Genomic DNA, 17,449 nt, shown 5'->3' with positions numbered 1-17,449 from the left:
AGGGGTTGGAACTGGATGAGCTTTAAGGTCCCTTCCAACCCCAACTAGTCTGGGATTCTATATGATTAGCTGCCCTCCCTGATGAATGACCTGTCCCTGTAAATGAGCACTATGCAGACTGGCACATCATCCCCTGCTCTCAGCACTGTGTCCCCATCCTGCTGCCAAGCTGCTGGGGCTTAGAGAGTTGCTTCAATTCTTGTCAGCCTCCCCATGAACCCTGCTGTCACATCTGCCCTTTCCAAAGCTGACACAGTCTCGCCCCCTCTGTAATCACACACCAGTTACAAACTAAGATTGCTCAATTGTTTGAGGTTTTAGGAATGATTAAGCAGTTACTCACTGACCACAACACTCCATCCCAGCCTGTGCAGGGATTACCTTTTGATGGTTAACATCCCCAGCTCCGCGTTGCACGCCTGGAGCTTGTGTCCAAAGTACAGTTTAGTGTTGGAGTACTTCTCAGCAGCTGTGGAAATACAACTAAACGTAGAGGCTTGTACCGTGACCCCTCCCAAACAAGTTCCAAGGGATCCCTAAATTATAGGGGCTTTGCCCTAACAGCAGGTTTCCAATCATTGTATGTCAGGATGGGATGAGGTGCCTGTAGTCAATGGGAAATTTGGGGAAATTTGGCCTGTCCTGATGATATACTTTACCACACTGCTCCAATTCCTGTATCTCTGTACAGCTGGGGTTGCAGGAAACTTGGCAAGGCTCAGGAGCTGTCTCCTGCTTTGGCTGGTGAAGTGCTGGGGCAGAATCCCATGCCAGGAGCCATGAAGTGGAAACAATTCCTGCTCAAGGGTGAATGCAGGAGAGCTGCATGTGCAGAAAGGGGGAGGACCTGTTTGAATACCCTTTTGTGTCAGACAAGCAGAGATTTTCTCCTCATAAACACAGCTAGATCCTGATCGTGCTTTCTGAGCACTAGGTTATGCAGAACTCACAAAGAGCCTGGGGCCCAAAGTCTAAACCCTGGGTGAACAGGGTGGAAAAGTGCCTGCAAACAGAGCTGGCAACCTACCTGTCAGCAGCTCTCTGTTCAGGTTTGCTCTGTCCACAGAGAGGATGTACTGCAAGACAAGCAAACACCGTGTTCAGGAGGCATTGCTGAAAGATGCTCTGCATGGCCAGATGAGGAATGCCACCCCTTCTAAACAGCCCAAACAAAACTAAGGTGTCATGGAAACCCCTTTCTGCTCACAGCATCCTTCTTAGGAGCGTGAGCCCCCTGTCCGACACACAGAGGTACAAACACCACCAAAGACATCTCCAGAGTGACATCACAAGACCAGTACCTGGTTCTTCTTCCCATAGGGAATAGAATATTTCTTCCCTGAAGGTGTGTGTATCCTCCTTGCCCGCATAGGAATGCCTTTGGAGACAATCTGAAATGGAAAGGAACACAACTCAGCCTTCTGGCCAAACCGTAGCTGCCAAGGGGAGGGCATGAGACACCAAGGGCCATCCCCTCTCCTCACACCACACTCTAGGTGAAATGGGATGCTCTCTGCTCATCCAAGTTACTGGGGAAGATCCTACAGGGCTGACAATTCCAAGTCACTATGTTTTCCTGAGGTTACTTACAAGCTCATTCTCATAAAAGTCGGGGGAGTGCTGGGTTCTGAATCAAGTGTGTTGGGCAACTATGGAGTGATGGATTTCGGTGGTCAGCCCAAAGCTCAAAGTTTTGGGGGAAAATACAAATCTGGGCATGTCAGTGGGGAAACCAGCCCCATTGATTGCATCCTGCTGGTGCTTCAGCTCTTCTGGGAGTCATAGAATCATGGACTGGTTTGGTTTGGAAGGGATCTTAAAGCTCTTCCAGCTCCAACCCCTGCCACGGGCAGGGACACCTTCCACTAGAGCAGGTTGCTCCAAGCCCCTGTGTCCAACCTGGCCTTGAACACTGCCAGGGATGGGGCAGCCACAGCTTCTCTGGGCACCCTCTGCCAGCGCCTCAGCACCCTCACAGGGAAGAGCTTCTGCCTCAGAGCTCATCTCAGTCTCCCCTCTGTCAGGTTCAAGCCATTCCCCTTGTCCTGTCCCTACAGGCCTTTATCCAAAGCCCCTCTCCAGGTTTCTCATAGCTCTCTGCTCTAAGTAGAGCCCAGGGTTGGGTGCTGCCCAGGTACCTGCTCCTCCATGCCCACAGCTCGCAGGGCTTGGCGTCCTCGGTGGGACAGGGCCAAGTTAATGCTTCTGCCACGGGTAAAGCTGGCCACCCGGATATCTGTGCAGGAGAAGCAGTTGGTTATGGAGGCACTGATATTACAGCATCTCCTCAAATTCCTTCGGCAACAGCAGCAGGGCAGGGGGAGCCCCTGTGCCCCCACTCTGTGTGCAGAGAGGGGCACATTCAGCTGCTGGGGAGGCAGCTGAGCAGCTTCAAGGGCTGCTTCCTCCCTGCCACCTCCAGCCTATAAGAAGCAGCTGCGACCAACTGCTGCAAAGTGAACGCTGGATCCCAACAGCTCCCTGTATTGTTGGAGGACAAACCATCACTAAGAGCTGCTTCCCCTCTCAGTGAAGGGAGATGACCAGTGAATGCCTGGCAGCTCTTGCCGAGACCCATCTCTGCTCAGATGGAGATGTCTCAGCGTTGGCCTGTTCCTCCTCTGAATGGCCTCACTCAGTGTTGTCTATCCAGTGCATGGAGCAGAGCATACACTGGATACCCCAAGAGCTTTCAGGGTTGCATCTCAGCACAAACCATGGGCCAAACACTGGAGCAGGGTGGTAAAATCCATCTGACTCAGGAGGCAGCTAAAAGGAACCAGAAGCTTTTTCAGTGTGTGACACTTCTGGCATATACAACATCCAGCAAAGAGTTTAACAGTTAAATCACGGTGAGTGTCACCTTCCATGGTGTCATCCTCACCTGCCTCTTGGCATTGCCACCACTGCCCAGGTTCAACAGCACTGTGCTATAGTTCTTCATGCAGAGAACAACTTCCAAAGATGAGAATTTGAATCAATATTTAAGCCAAGAACATAAAAAGGCATCACTGAAGAGTGGGTTTCCTCCACACAAACCAATATATTTCAGGTAAATGCTCCTCCCCACCACAGAAGCTAAAGGGAAGAGTGAAAAGACTATCGTTCAAGTGCCACACTTTCGGATCTCATTGTCTTTCTGCAGTTTCAGTGAGCTCACACAGTTCCTCTTTTACTTCTTCAAAAACTGTAATCAGCAAAGGGACAGGAACGCTATTAATAAAGCAGCAATGATCAGGCTGAACTTACCTTCTCTGGCTTCATAAACATCAACATGGAAACCTCGTCTAGCAAAGAAACAGGCATTTAATGCACCCACCTACAAGAGAAGGATCAGGAATGGCAGATGCAGTGTTTCACTAGTAGCTGTATCACAGATCACTACTGAGATGCATAAAGGGAAAGCAGCAGGCAGGGGATACAGCTCAGTCTACACAGGAAAACTCTTTGATCAAGAACTTTAGAGGACTTCTTCCAGGAGATAAGTGCTCTGGCACCCCTGCTGTGCCTGCAGAGCCTCCAAGACAAGAGCCATCCATCAAAACTCATCATACAGAGTCACATCAAGTTCAGGGCTTGCTTATATGATTAACTGCAGTAGAGCTAAGCCCTTCATCCAGACACAACAGGAGCTGGACAGTGCCTGCTCATCTCTGAACTGGATTTATCTTCCTGGGTAGAATTCAGGGTGCTGCAGCATTCCCTTGGGAACACAGGAGGGGAAGCTAGACCTGCGCAAAAGCAAGATGTCACCTTCAAAAGGTCCTTACGCTGATGTTCTGCTTGTTATTTAAATGGATGATGGTCTTTTTGGGATTTCATTTCCATCATTAATCACTGTCAGAACTACACATTCTTGTTTCATTACTCCTTCCCAGCAGCACGAGGACCAAGAAGCTAACAGCCAAAAGGTCAAAAGACAGAGTTAGGTGCTGCAATACTCCATGCTGTCCTTTAAAGTCAGACCACTCTGCAAGCAGCAAGGTAGGAAAACCATTCCCAAACAGAAGTGGGCAGAGGGAGGCATTTCCTCTTAGCCTCGTGTTTACCAGCTCTCAGTCCTCACAGAGCATTTCACCTTAGTGACTTGGTTAAAGCCATATGCAGCTGAGGGCAGACGATCTGGCAGGCTAAGAGAGGACTGTGATTTAGTCTACCTGGGCACGACCTGCCAAAGCTCTTCCTCTGACAAAAGGACTCTTAATGGCAGGATTTCCCCCAATGATTCTGGGATGTATCTGCACACACCATTCAAGCCAAGCACCAACCACAGCCATGCACTGCAACTCTGGGGTATCTCAGCAGCAAAGCTTTCCCTTGAGGGGAAGAGATATTCTCCTCCTACAAAGTCTCACAAAGCTCCTCGCTGCCTTCCAACCAACCCCTCCATAAGACCCCGTTCATCTGACATTCACAGCCTATCCAATGCTTTCACAGCTCTAGCTTGTGTGCAGTCACACAGCAGCTAAATTGAGTTTCCTACCAGACCACCACCGACAACGGCGACTCTTTTCCCCCGTGGGTCACTGGTCTCCATCACTGGGGCACCCCCAGGTTGCAGGTTCTTAGTGCTGTGTCCCTGCTCCCTGTCCTGTTGCGCTGCCCTCGCCAGTGAGGAGGAGAAGAGGAAGGACATGGGCGGCTGAGTCACGCCTGGGTTCTTCTCCCCTAGCTCCTATTAAAGTTTAACTCCCAGCACAAAGGCTGTCAGTGGGTCAGCATGGCCATGGGGACAGGCATGTGGTTCCTCAGGTGAAGGGATGTGAATGTGGAGTTATTCAGCTGCATTGTGAACACTTTAAAGCAGTTTTCTCTCAAAACCTGAAGCAATTCTACAGTCCTCAAGGGCTTCCTGATGAAACACACACAGAGCATGAGGAGAACTCGCATCTGCCGGGCTTCCACTGGTGCTTTGCTGGGCTGTAAGTGCAGAGGACGATGTGGAGTAACTCCTGGAGCTTCAAGGGCACTGCCCGAGGGTGGGATACGGAACACGCTGCTTGCCCAGGGGCTTGATCCCATCTGCCAGGATCACACAAGGAAGCTGTGTGTGGCTTGAGCACATTGGGGTGTGATGGTGAGCAGAGGGTCCAGGCATAACATGCAGAAGGACGTGGATGAGGCTCTGAGGAGACACCTCTCTGTGCACTGTTCCACATGCCTGTCCTTGGGAGGGAATTCTCTGCTGAGCCAACGTTGCATATAGTAAGCGGTTGAACAGCAGCCAGTGAAAACACACACATTAAATACACTAACTACCATTTACTGCTAAACCTGCAATGCACAGCCCGAAACACCAGATTTGTCTCAAAGGAGTAAGGCCAAATCCATACACAAGCACGTCACTCTCCACTGCACATCCTGGTTCCCAGTGCAGCAAGGGATGGCTGCTCCTGAGGGGACAGGGAGCAAGCACCACACCATAGTCCCAACCTGTGGTACCACACAAGGAGAGGACATGAAGAACAGGGTCAACAGCAGCCCCTGGCCCAACCTTAAGAAGAACTGCTGGCCCTTGGCAGGGCAGGAGTCCCCCCATGGGGCTCATTGGGGTTGTTAGAGGCTGCTAGTGCCCATGGGCCCTGGGCATTGCATCTGGATGTGTCTCCACTGAAGACCATCTGTTTGGTTTCTCTGATCTATGCAGCAGTGAATTGATCCACACTATCTGATTGACTCACACACACCCCCAGCAAAGAAAACAGAGCAGACAGGGCAAAGGGCATGGTAAGTTTGGTGTAGTAAATTATTCCTTTGGGGTTATCTTCACATTAGATTCACTCACAAACCGCACCAGGCAAAACCAACGTAAAGACGTTCTCCATTTTACACACAGGAGAAGGTGGGAAGACATGGAGAAAGTGTTACTAATTCATAGGTTATCTTTCTGTATTAACCACCACCAGACTGCTGAGGGCATGAAAAAGTATTGGGTGATTAGAGCTCTCAGTGAGCCTTCCAATGAGTCCTAGGTGAAAACAAAGATAACAGGAGAGCGTGGACTCAGATTAAAGGGTGCCCTATGAAAACCAGTGGGAATAGTAAAGAGGGGAAAATCTGATTTATGCTGCTGAAGCAAAAGACATGCCAGTATCCAAGGAAGAACTACAAGATTTTATTTTTTGTTTTTAAATCAAGTCTAAACCCTGATTATATGAGGGCAAGATTGAGAAATAATGAAACAAATATACACAGTTCCAAGCTGCTTAAGTTACCTTCCAATAGCTCTTTGAGAAGAAAGCCTTGGCTAGCTTTGTAAATATGAGATTTGGGAAAGACACGGAGTCAGAGCCCTCCTGGGGCTGAAAACATGGACTGCAGTTATTGCACCTCAGTATTCAAACCCTGCAGGAACAGATTTCCTTCTGTTCTTCGCTGAGAATTATTTATCCGAGTAGTGTGTGAAGCCAGTTCACACAGGTAGGGCAGAGTTCTGGTACTCCTTGTACCAACAATGTGCAGTCTTACTGACACGAGCGTGTCAATCAGACAGAACTGTTCAAATACAGGTTGACTTCAGCAATGCTGTGGTCCACTTGAGAGGAACATGTACTGTCAGTATATGGGCCACCTGCAACAAGAAAAATGGCTTTACTGTGTTTGGTAATAGCCAACAGTGCATCAGTGCCTGCTTCCTGCAGCTGCAAGAGGACAGTGTAGATGTGTCAGATCTTACAACTCATGGTGGAAGGTAGCTGAAGAACAGGAAGAATCATACAATCCCAAACTGGTTTGTGCTGGAAGGGACCTTAAAGCTCATCCAGTTCCGACCCCCTGCCACGAGCAGGGACACCTTCCACTAGAGCAGGTTGCTCCAAGCCCCTGTGTCCAACCTGGCCTTGAACACTGCCAGGGATGGGGCAGCCACAGCTTCTCTGGGCACCCTGTGCCAGCGCCTCAGCACCCTCACACGGAAGAGCTTCTGCCTCAGAGCTCATCTCAATCTCCCCTCTGGCAGCTTAAAGCCATTCCCCTTGTCCTGTCCCTACAGGCCCTTGTCCAAAGCCCCTCTCCAGGTTTCCTGGAGCCCCTTTAGGCACTGGAGCTGCTCTAAGTTGTCCCCTTCAGGAGCCTTCTCTTCTCCAGGCTGAACCAGCCCAGCTCTCTCAGCCTGGCTCCAGAGCAGAGCTGCTCAACAAGATCTTCCTTTGGTCATTTCTGCAAACAGCTAATGGCACCACTTCAGAAGGAACCAAGAGATCTTTACTGGTATAGATTACAAACCCATGTAAAAGTGAAATGGGTTGAATGTTTATCCCTTATAATCCCATTAGATAAATAATCTGTTCAGGAATTCAAATCCTATGCTAAGGGAGTTATACAGATACCCCTGCCAGCAGGCCACCCATGCCTGAGAATGCAGCTGCCTCCAGCCTGTCCTTCTGTTCACTAAGAGCCATAGCACAGAAGTAGAAGCTTTGTCCTCACTCATGCAGCAGTGAGTCCCTGTGCTTACCCCAAAGGCTCAGCTTTATTTCTGAGGGGTTTCCTCACTTTGTATCATTTTTCTTAGCAAGGGGTGGTGGGGTTTTTCCCCAGAAATTTCTGATTAGCAACGGTCTCAGCAATGTTTTATGAGGGTGAATCCTACTGGGAACCTTAGCCTGAATGGAAAATACATGCAGCCCTTATTTAGAAGGTGTCTGCTGACTTCACAAGGAGACCCAAGCCCCAGGCCAACAGCCATGGTAATTGCTGGGTGGGTTGTGTCTCTGTGGCCCGGACACAGATTGGTATCATCTGTAGACCTTGTCTGACACTCATGTTTATTCCACAGTAAACAAGGGTTAATTCATCAGGTTGTAATTATCAATCATATCAAATAATTATTTAACCTTCCTCAATGCCATTGTTGCATTAAAGATAATATTGAGGACTGGATTTAGTGAAGAACCACAAAGGACTATGTGGTCTACCTTGCTACCCCACCTGTGCAGGAAGGAAGGTGGTGTGGTTTAAACTGAAAAGTCCTTGGTCAGGGTAAGCACTACTCAGCAACAACTAGAACACCAGTGTGTTATCAGCATTGTTCTCAGAATAAAGCCAAACCACAGCACTGCACCAGCTACTAGGGAGAGAATTAACTCTATCTCAGCTGAAACCAGAACAGAAGGGCTAAAAGTTTACATCATGGCTCCCTGTTTACTTACGTGGGCAGGGCAGGGATTGTGCTGCTGGTCCAGCGATGTGCCGTGGATGTGGATGGGAATTGCTCGTGGGGTGCTGGGAGCATCCCTGTGGCAGGGTAGTGGTGGTGGTGCACCACAGATGGCCTGGGCCTGTCTGCTTTCACAGCCAGGGGAGCAGGAACCTGCAGGTCCTTGGTGGAGAGACAAAGGGTGACATGTGAAAGCTGTGCCCCCATGCGAAGGGTCCCTGGCTAAGGGGCTGGGTTCCCATTTGGCCAGCCCTTGCTAAACGATGTGTCTGGAGAGGAGTTTTGCAGGCTCCAACATAGAAAGTCCAGCAAACACTTGGTGATTTCAGATTTCACCTGTCATTCAGAGGCATTCACACCCCACTGCCCCACATTTAGCCAGGGAAACACAAAATGACAGGATGGGCTGGGGAGGAAAGTGGGGACCAGGGGGATGCATGCTTTTTCCCCCATCACCTCCGTTTAGACACAGAAAGCTGCAGATGTGTCCACTGGCTCTCCCAGCACCACTGTCTGCCCCAGACATCTCCCCAGTAGCAAGGGAAAGGCTGTTCAAACCCAGAAACTGCACAATTTAAGGGAAATAGAAAAGGACTCCCATGCAAGGCAATGCTCGATGCAGCTCTGCTGTTCCCACAGCAAGTCCACCCTGGCACCACAGCTGATGAGTCCAGCTCTGCACCTCGGGTGGCCTCCTGGGACATCAGTGCCCTGAAATGTGCGAGCTGGCAGCTGCTCTCAGAGCCTTTCTGTCCCAACAGACACACAAAGGTGTCAGCTCCCTCCAGGCCACAGGATGGGTTATGGAGGAGGACTGTGTTTCCTACCCCTCTGTTAAACCCAGGGCTCAGACGCTTTTACAAATAGCATGTAGTAAAGATGCAAGTGAGCTGGGTAAGGGCTGTAGGACTTTGGGAGTTACTTTCTCAGTACCCAACAACCTTAATATCTGAGAAAAAGAAAACAAATCTGACTTACAGCACAGGGAAATACATAGTTAGCTCAGAAAAAGAAGGGTAGAGAAAGTATGGAACTTTTTGCAACACTGGGACATCCCCTGCTCCCCAACAAGCAACTGTCCTTGTTTCTTTGATAATAAATGCCATAGAAATGAGTCTAGAAATACATTTTCCCAAAGCACTTACAGATGCTAAGGAGCTAAATCACCTTGTTAAAAACAGCTTAGGAATTGGGCACCTAAGGACGTGCTCAAAATTATCTACCTCTTATCAGGCACTGGACATGTTTTGGAAATATCCCTATAGGGATCTACACCCCAAAATATCTGGGACATCTGTCCTTTCGGAACTCAGTGGCACAGCTGTTAAGCATCCCAGACTTTCACCATGTTTTATCCAAGGCCTGCACCCTCACAAGGAGATCAACCACTGCCTTGTGGAAGCAAGAATGCCCTTCAGACCCCAGTGTTGTTACCTGCCGTGCACACTGAAGCAGGGAAGGGCTGGCTCCCGCAGGCTGTGTGAATGCCATCGGTGGCAGAGCCTTCAGCATCATGTTCTGCATGATGATCTGGTGCATCTGAGCATTCTGCATCAGCATCATCTCTACCATATCTGTGAAAAGGTCACCCCAAGGAAAAAAGTAAGAGCTTTATCAGCAACTGACAAGCAGCAGAGGCATCTCAATTAGAAGTGCTCTCCCGTATATAGACCACTCACTGCAACCAAGAAAGGGACAGCTGAAAGGGACACATAGAATCAACTAGGTTGGAAAAGACCTTTAAGATCAACATGAAGAATATTAGCATTCTTTACCCAGGCAGTGCAAAATTAATGTCTGTGAATAAGACAGTTCATACTAGTTTCCTATTTTTCCTCCCTTCTACAGGAAAGCTGCTGTTGTGCATCTGTCTGTTAGTTTCCCTGCAAGCCCACCCCACTGGCTATGCTGGAGATGGGCTGAGCACTAGAGCTCTCTTGCTTCCTCCAGCATGGACCAGCTCCTTGCAGTGCTCTCCATTGGTTCAGCTCACAATCACTGAGAGGTTTCCTCAAACTTACATGATATTGCAGTGCCACCTTGAGAGTCCACTGCATGCACGTCAAACCCATTAACTATGATCTCTGGGTCCTAATCACAAAGGATCTAGTGCGAGGTGTCCCTGCCTATGGCAGGGGGTTGGAACTAGATGATCTTAAGGTCCTTTCCAACCCAAACCATTCTATAATTCTGTGACTTGTGAAGAAGGTGGAGGAAGGAGAGGGGATTAAAAAAAAAGGGCAAGCAAAATCAAGGCAACTGTCTTATTTTTTGGTCATACCAAAAGTAGTTCCCATCTCTCAGCTTCGGCAGAGTCACGCATTAATTGGGACTATTTTATTTATGAAAATAAACTCCAACTTAAAACTCCAGACAGTTAGAAAGAGGTGAGAAATATTGCAGTCTCATGAATGAGGATTTCTCTGTGGCATGAAGAAGCCTTTGGCTGAAGGTTGAGCCAGGGAAATCATCCCAGGGTTTTGTTCATGTCTTATTTCCCAGTAGCATCCAGCTATGTTTAGAAACAAACTCTTTTTATTGGCAATGCACTATATTTGGAACAGTGCTTTTAGCTGTTCTGTCTTGTTTCCAAACACAGAGCTTAACAAAAGCCTGTATTGTTTGAGGAGATTGAGCAGCAGATTAAGGGAGGAAAAAAAGGAGGGAATAAAACCAGGTTTTAGAAGCCTGACTGGTAATTTTGGTTTCATCCATACATGCGAGTTTGACCTTGTTAATACTACTCAGTGCCATGTGTTAAGCTGTTTTGCTTTCCCAAGCTTCCCTGGCAGCTTTGCCTGGCTTTGCTGAGTTTGTAGTCCCTGTTTCTTTAGTTTTAGTGATAAGAGTTTATCTGAAAGCTTCTCAGAAATGACATCTAGTACACCTAGTGCAGTGCAATTCCCACAGCTCCAGCAACAGCCTCATCACAAACCAGCATTTCACTAACTTAGCTTGGATGCTGACCTATGCTCCCTTCCCACTTGTGGCACCTCCCCTGCCCTCTCCAGCCTGCGTAATGGGAGCTAGGTGGGTACTTTACCTTCTTTAATGCTTCCAGAGCGGGGGGCTGAAAAAGGTAGGGCAGGGGGGATCTGTGTGATCAGGGGAGACTGCTGCTGAGGTAACTGCTGAATGATGGTGGCAGGCTGAGGCGGCATCTGGAAAAGAAAGGAAAAGGGAGAAGTTGGGACTGGATTTGTCCAGTGAGCATCATCTGCCTGGATTCAGTGAGGCTTTGGACATTGTCTCCTGTGAAATCCCAGCACAAGCTGAGATCTACTTGGCTGGAAAGCAACTCTGTGGAAAGGGACCTGGGGGTCCTGGTGGACACAAGCTCGATATGAGTGAACAGTGTGCTGCTGCAGCGAAGCAAGCCACAGTGTGCTGCGGAACATCAACAAGAGCATCACTAGCAGAGATAAAGATGTCATTATCCCACCCAGTGCTTGTCAGGCCACAGCTGGAATACTGTGTTCAGCTTAGGTCCCCGTTCCACATAAAAGATGTGGACAGGCTGGAGAGGGTCCAGAGAAGGGTCACAAAGATGATCCAAAAAGTGGGAAGGTCTATGAGGAAAGGCTGAGAGAGCTGGGACTGTTCAGCCTGGAGAAAAGAAGGTTCAGGGGGGACCTTATCACTGTGTTCCAGTATTTAAAGGGTGGCTACAAAGAAGAGGGAGAGTGCCTTTTTACAAGGAGTCACATGGGAAAAACAAGGGGCGATGGGCACAGGTTACTCCTGGGGGGATTCAAGTTGGACGCAAGAGGAAAATTTTTCACAAGGAGCACAACCAGCCACTGGAATAACCTCCCCAGGGAAGTGGTGGATTCCCCAACACTGGTCACTGTTATGATTGGGCTGGACAGGGTGCTGGGACATCTAGTCTAGGTCATGCTGTGCCTACAGAGGTTCGATCAGATCATCCTTGAGGTTCCTTTCCTCTGTTATTCTATGATGATCCTTACTCAGCAACTGTTGAGGTTCTGGGCTGTATGAGCTGACAGTGGTGTGCACTGGGAACTGGCTGAACAGCCACACCAGAGCAGGGGCAATCCTCTCACTCCTCTCACTACCCTCCTTCCTGTGGTAAACCATTCCCACTGTGAATTTCATGTTTTGTTTGTAGGTTTTGCCTAAGGCAGCAAGGGTCCCATACCACTGCAAGAGGGATATCTTCTCTTTCAGTGGGATGAACGTTTCCATAAAGCTCCCAAGCAGCTGTTGTTTCAGACTGGCACAGCAGCAGCAGTGTTTCCTAGGAGAGAGGATCCTTACCATCTGCTGGATAATCCGTGGTGGCTCCTCTGGAGCTGGAAAAGGTATTTGGTAGATGTGTGGGGCAGCAGCTCTGTGGCTGTGACAGTGTCCGCCAGCTGGTGCAGAGGGCTGTGAAAGCTCTTCCAGAAGGTGCTGCTCCTGCAAAATCAAGTATCTTCTTAAAGAAAACCTGGTCAGAGAAAGGCAGGCAGTATTGTTACACTCTCTGGACCAAACAGGATTAGCCCTTGAAGCCTGCAGCATGGCACAGCCTTGCTCACTGAAACACTGCTGCAGAAACATCCTGTGTCTGATGGACAGGCCACAAGCGACCACTGCACAAAGGGAAGTACTCAACCAGTGCCTGCACAGGTATAAAGAGAGTTTTCTCCCGACACATTTTGAAGCCATACAGTTTTCAGCACAAGCAAAAAGCAGGGGGAAAAAAAGTGAAGAACAATCTGCCAAAAACCTGGAGAAGTGTTTCCTCCAAAACCTAGAAATCATAGAATGGTTTGGGTTGGAAGGGACCTTAAAGCTCATCCAGTTCCTCCCTGCCACGGGCAGGGACACCTTCCACTAGACCAGGTTACTTCAAGCCCCAGCCCAAGAACTAAAGGACAGGAAAAAACTGAACCCACCTCAGCAGTGGATGTGCAGACAACCTGCTCCTTTCTGTTGTTTCTGCCCACAGAAAGGGCTCTTACCCTTAGCTCCTGCAGGAGATCTTTCCTTCGCTTTAGGGCACTTTGTAGCATATCCTCACATCTGTTCCCTGGAGGATGAAAAGGCCATTATCTTCTCAAGGGATCACAAAGACAGAGCTATTATAGCACTTAACATGATGAGATTTTGGACAACGTGTTATAAGAGAGCTTGACTTCTTCCACAAAAGGCTTTAGGCTACTTTTCTTGTCAAATCCATGAAGGGATAATGACTTTATGCCCCATGCAGACACAGATGTCCAGCAGGCAATATAAACTCTCTAAAGCTCCCTTTTAACCTCCCACCTTAGAAACTCATTTCAGCTGGAAATGTTCTACAAATACTCTGTCCATACGCAGGATGATTGTGCGAAGTGTAAAAGAAAGTTTGTTGTGACATATCCAAACAAACCCAGCTTTGAATGTCAGCTTTGCTGTTTCTTTTTTTGTTCTGTATCAACTTTCTGTTCAGTTCTTCCCACCTACAGCTGATCTGGAAGTTGCTTGAAGTGAAAACAAGCAAGAATATTTTCACATACATTGGAAGCATCTGCTCTGAAAAGCATCACTTCATGTTTTGAAACTGTTGATAAAGGAATTGTTCATTTCTGGCCACAGCATTGAAAGTTTCCAACTATTTGTGTATCAACCCAATGAATATGAGCCCAGAGGCCAATCTAGAAATATTACTGATTGCCTATGGGTAGCCTTTAATCCATAGATTATGTAAGTAGTGCATGTGCCATGTAAACAAATGAATGCACTGCACACAACATGTGTAGCTTCCAGGGAATATTGCTGTAGGGAACACACTACTTGTACATTAAACATCACAGCAGTCTTTGGAAGGCCTTCATAAAGACACAACTTATTTTTGACTCCCTTACCCATCAACTTGGAGCTGTTGACTACCTGTTATAGTGATGTTTCTAACCTTTCCACATTCTATAAGTACGCTGGGATTCCTGACCTCTCTGCCCAAACCAGGTCAGGATGTAATTAACACATTCATGGTTTCCTGTTAAAATGGTTCCCAGCTCTTACTACCATAGTTCTCAAGACCAACTCTATCAGTATAACAACATATTTCATAAGCTGAGTCACAATTTCTCATGCTGGAAACCATCTTCTGGTCTGCACAAGGCTGGATTGGTCACCTTCAAAGGTGCAAAGCAGCATTAGTAGTGGAGCATTCCTCCTGCCTGGATCCCTTGAAGACACACAGCCACCCTAATGACTCCTTTTCAGGGTCACCAAAGCAAAGCATACAGCTGGACTGCAGCAGGGGCTCACTCCTAGGTAGAAGAGCTAGGACAAGTAGGATCACCTGCAGAGCACACCTAGGCAGGAGGCCATCCTTATGCCAGCACTCAGCTGGCTGATCACTTCCCTTTGTCAGAAATAAACACATGAAGAAATTGAAAAGATAAAATGTAGACAGCTTTTAGGCTGTAGATGTGATAATCTGGTGTGGTCTACTGAGGAACTTGGGCCTGAGAACATCACTAAGCCCTTCCCATATTATGTTCATAATGAGAACAAATGATTCTCTTACTTGCTGCTGGGAGAGGCAACTCCATCTTCTCTAGGTTCTCCTGTTCATTTTCTAGTCTCTGTTGGTAGAACCACAACAAGAACTGGTTATGAGTCAGGCAGCAAAGCTCACAACAATTTCCAGCCCTACCTTATAAGCATAGGTTTGGGATGGAGGAAATAAAGCAGAAGTGGAGGAAAAGCAGTGCTTCTCAGCTGCTAAATCACAGTTACAAGAAGTATTCATAGAAGTACGAAACGTCTCACTATAAATCTAGTTATGGTAAAAGAATAGTCATGCTTCCAACTGGCCAGACTATCCCAGACCTGGAAATTGATAGCATGGTGAATCAGGAGACTTATACATCACTTCGTCTGTAGGGCAGAGAGCTGGATCATATGAAGAAGTTGATGCTGGACAGTTTTGGGTATTTGGTGCACTAATAGGCCTAAATGGCCCTAACCAGCCCCACCTGGGGCTTCCATCCACACCTACTGTTCATGAGCCCAGGAGCCCCTTTCATATCAGCTCTAGGATAGCCTAGTTCATACCTGGGCTATAATGGGTGAGTCACGGTCTGAAGTTCAACCACAGCCATACCTGTGACTGGCCACACATCTTTTTAACCCTGATCCCAACCTGCAGGCAATTCCCAGGTTGGCCTTGGACCTGCCTCATTGCCATGAGCTTGCCTAATGGTGCTGGAGTTTTGGTTCTGCCCTGCTTGCCTTGCTCTGGGGCTGGCCAGCCTGGTCCCTGCTCTGCTGGCTGAGTTATTGTGCTTAACTCCTTGCTCCTTAGGAAGCAGCTGGCCCTTGCTGCTCCCTGATGCCCAGAAATTAGAGACCCTTTGCTCATGCAGAGGCTCTTTTCTTGGTGCTGCATAGCTCCACATTGGTGAAAGCTTTGCCCTCAAATGGCTGCAGCATCTAAGATGAAAGACTCCACTGTGCAGACAGGTTAGATGCCAGTTCCAGCATTCATGTGTCCAGGTAAATTGTTTTTCCTTCCAGACAACTCTAAGTGGCTTCTGGAGGACACTGAAGCAGAAGATATACACTAATGGATGTCAGGTGTGCTGACAGTGGAAGAACAGGGCTGAGTGGAGAACCCTGGGTGCATTAGTGTGCCGAGTCACAAGAGCGAGCTACTGGGATTCTGTGTGGCACAAAGGTTGCCCACGTTTCACCAGGTAACATTTCTTATGTGAAAATACACAAAAATACAACATGAAATTGCCTTAAAACAATCTGAGGTCCTCTTTACCCAAAATTTACTCCTAAACTTTGCCTGTCACAACTCAAAATGGTTTTGAGCTAACTGGTGACATTCCCCATAGGATCAAAGTCACTTTTATCTCTATTTAACTTACTGTAGGTCCACGTAAACTTGTACAATGTTATTTAAGAAAGTGACAGTGACTGCAGCACCACTGCACGTTCCTCTGACTCTGCTTGCATGAAGAAAGGAGTTCTCAACTGGCTGCAGATCCTCTTTGTATCTCAGTAGAAATATAATGATTTAAAATACAATGTTAATGCTTAAACATGCAAGAGCAAAACGAAGAGCAAAGGTGAACACTGCAAAGATATTCCCTTACCTTTTCTAGGAGTTTGAGTCTCAGTCGTGTCAGGTGATCCACCACTGAAGGATCTGCCATTGTAGTAGTCTTCTTGAGGAGCAGGCAGGCAAGAACAGGTTAGAAAGCTAAGCAAAGGCAGGTAGGTTTTCAGTCCTCATTTCTTCCCCTCCACGATTTACATAGAATAATTCTATTTGGAAAAAAAAACAGATTGTGAGCAACTGGAGAAAAGCTTTGGTTTCCCTCCCAGGTAAAAGTGAGTACAGATGTTCACTACAAGATCACAGACACAGCTTTTTCTGCCCTTTCTCTCAACACATTTTTGTGCTGCAGTTTGCAACCATCACAGAAAGGTAGCTAAGGGTGAATATTTGCTTGTTCTTAACTGTCACTAAGCCTGGCCCTCTCTGTTGTTAATGTCCTCTGAGTAGCTCAGAGTGTTGTGTCTGTAACCTGGCTGCTAAGTATGTAGTGTCAATCCACAACATAAACAAGTTAATCTCCAGGTGTAGAAGTTTACATACTTTTTGTAAAGCAAACACCCAGCACATTAGTGGACAGGAAGAAAAGAAAGAAAAGCCAGTGGTTCTTTAACAGAAGCCCAGTGATAGGCATCAAATTATGATCTTGCTGATTGATACCCGATAACAACATTTATCTCACTGTAAGGGGACTTTCGACATAGTTCTTCGTATGAGTTTTCAGCACTAGATAGTAACTAGAAACTCAAAAAATTAAGGAACATAGCTGGAACTCATCCCTGGATAAGTAATAGACTAAAGAGGCTATGGTATAGTATCCATTTGCTCACCATCTCCAAAACAACCTGTAGGGTGTCATCATCTCTCAGTAAAGCCCTACCAGCATAAAAACCAGAAACATTTTACAGTGATATCCATTAAATCAACACCAAGGCATGAGAAAGGATTCAAGTAACAGACAGATCATTCTCAGTATCATATTTTAAGCCTGGAGAGCAAAGTTATAATCCCTTCTTTACTGGAAGGCCACAGCAAAACTACAGCTGAGCCACTGCTGGTGGCTGGACCAACTGATAGATGCTGTAGGATCACTTCCTCCAGCTGTGACACACATAGCATGTGTATACAATGCCCTTTAAAATACACAGGCTGGTAGTCCCTGGAGAGGTTACAGAAAACAAGACATGGGGATCCCAAAAATAGCTGTGCGATGGCAGAGCTGGGGTTCA

General features: G+C 47.5%; 2 protein-coding genes across 2 annotated transcripts in view; both read right to left on the bottom strand.

Annotated features, from left to right (window-relative positions):
• Positions 1 to 4,537, bottom strand: part of KMO (kynurenine 3-monooxygenase (kynurenine 3-hydroxylase)) — a 9,826-nt gene extending 5,289 nt beyond the window's left edge. Inside the window, exons 1-6 of the mRNA XM_010014296.1 lie at positions 4,484 to 4,537; positions 3,250 to 3,319; positions 2,139 to 2,236; positions 1,302 to 1,391; positions 1,028 to 1,076; positions 382 to 469 (exon numbers count right to left, since the gene is read on the bottom strand). Of these exons, the coding sequence (XP_010012598.1) occupies positions 382 to 469; positions 1,028 to 1,076; positions 1,302 to 1,391; positions 2,139 to 2,236; positions 3,250 to 3,319; positions 4,484 to 4,537 (449 nt within the window). The remainder of the gene's footprint in view (positions 1 to 381; positions 470 to 1,027; positions 1,077 to 1,301; positions 1,392 to 2,138; positions 2,237 to 3,249; positions 3,320 to 4,483) is intronic.
• A 3,609-nt stretch (positions 4,538 to 8,146) lies between these two features.
• LOC104405558 (uncharacterized protein C21orf58-like) lies at positions 8,147 to 16,317 on the bottom strand. Its single transcript, XM_010014295.1, has 7 exons — positions 16,258 to 16,317; positions 14,679 to 14,736; positions 13,126 to 13,193; positions 12,437 to 12,577; positions 11,202 to 11,319; positions 9,593 to 9,732; positions 8,147 to 8,320 (listed from the first exon to the last, which is right to left on the bottom strand). The coding sequence occupies exons 1-7, from the start codon at positions 16,315 to 16,317 to the stop codon at positions 8,147 to 8,149; spliced, it is 759 nt and encodes a 252-aa protein (XP_010012597.1).
• Between the last annotated feature and the right edge of the window lie 1,132 nt (positions 16,318 to 17,449).

Source organism: Nestor notabilis, unplaced genomic scaffold (assembly GCF_000696875.1).
Source record: "Nestor notabilis isolate BGI_N333 unplaced genomic scaffold, ASM69687v1 scaffold12935, whole genome shotgun sequence".
Lineage (NCBI taxonomy): Eukaryota > Metazoa > Chordata > Aves > Psittaciformes > Psittacidae > Nestor > Nestor notabilis.
The sequence above is the reverse complement of the archived record's forward strand: the minus strand, read 5'-3'. Positions and strand labels throughout refer to the sequence as shown.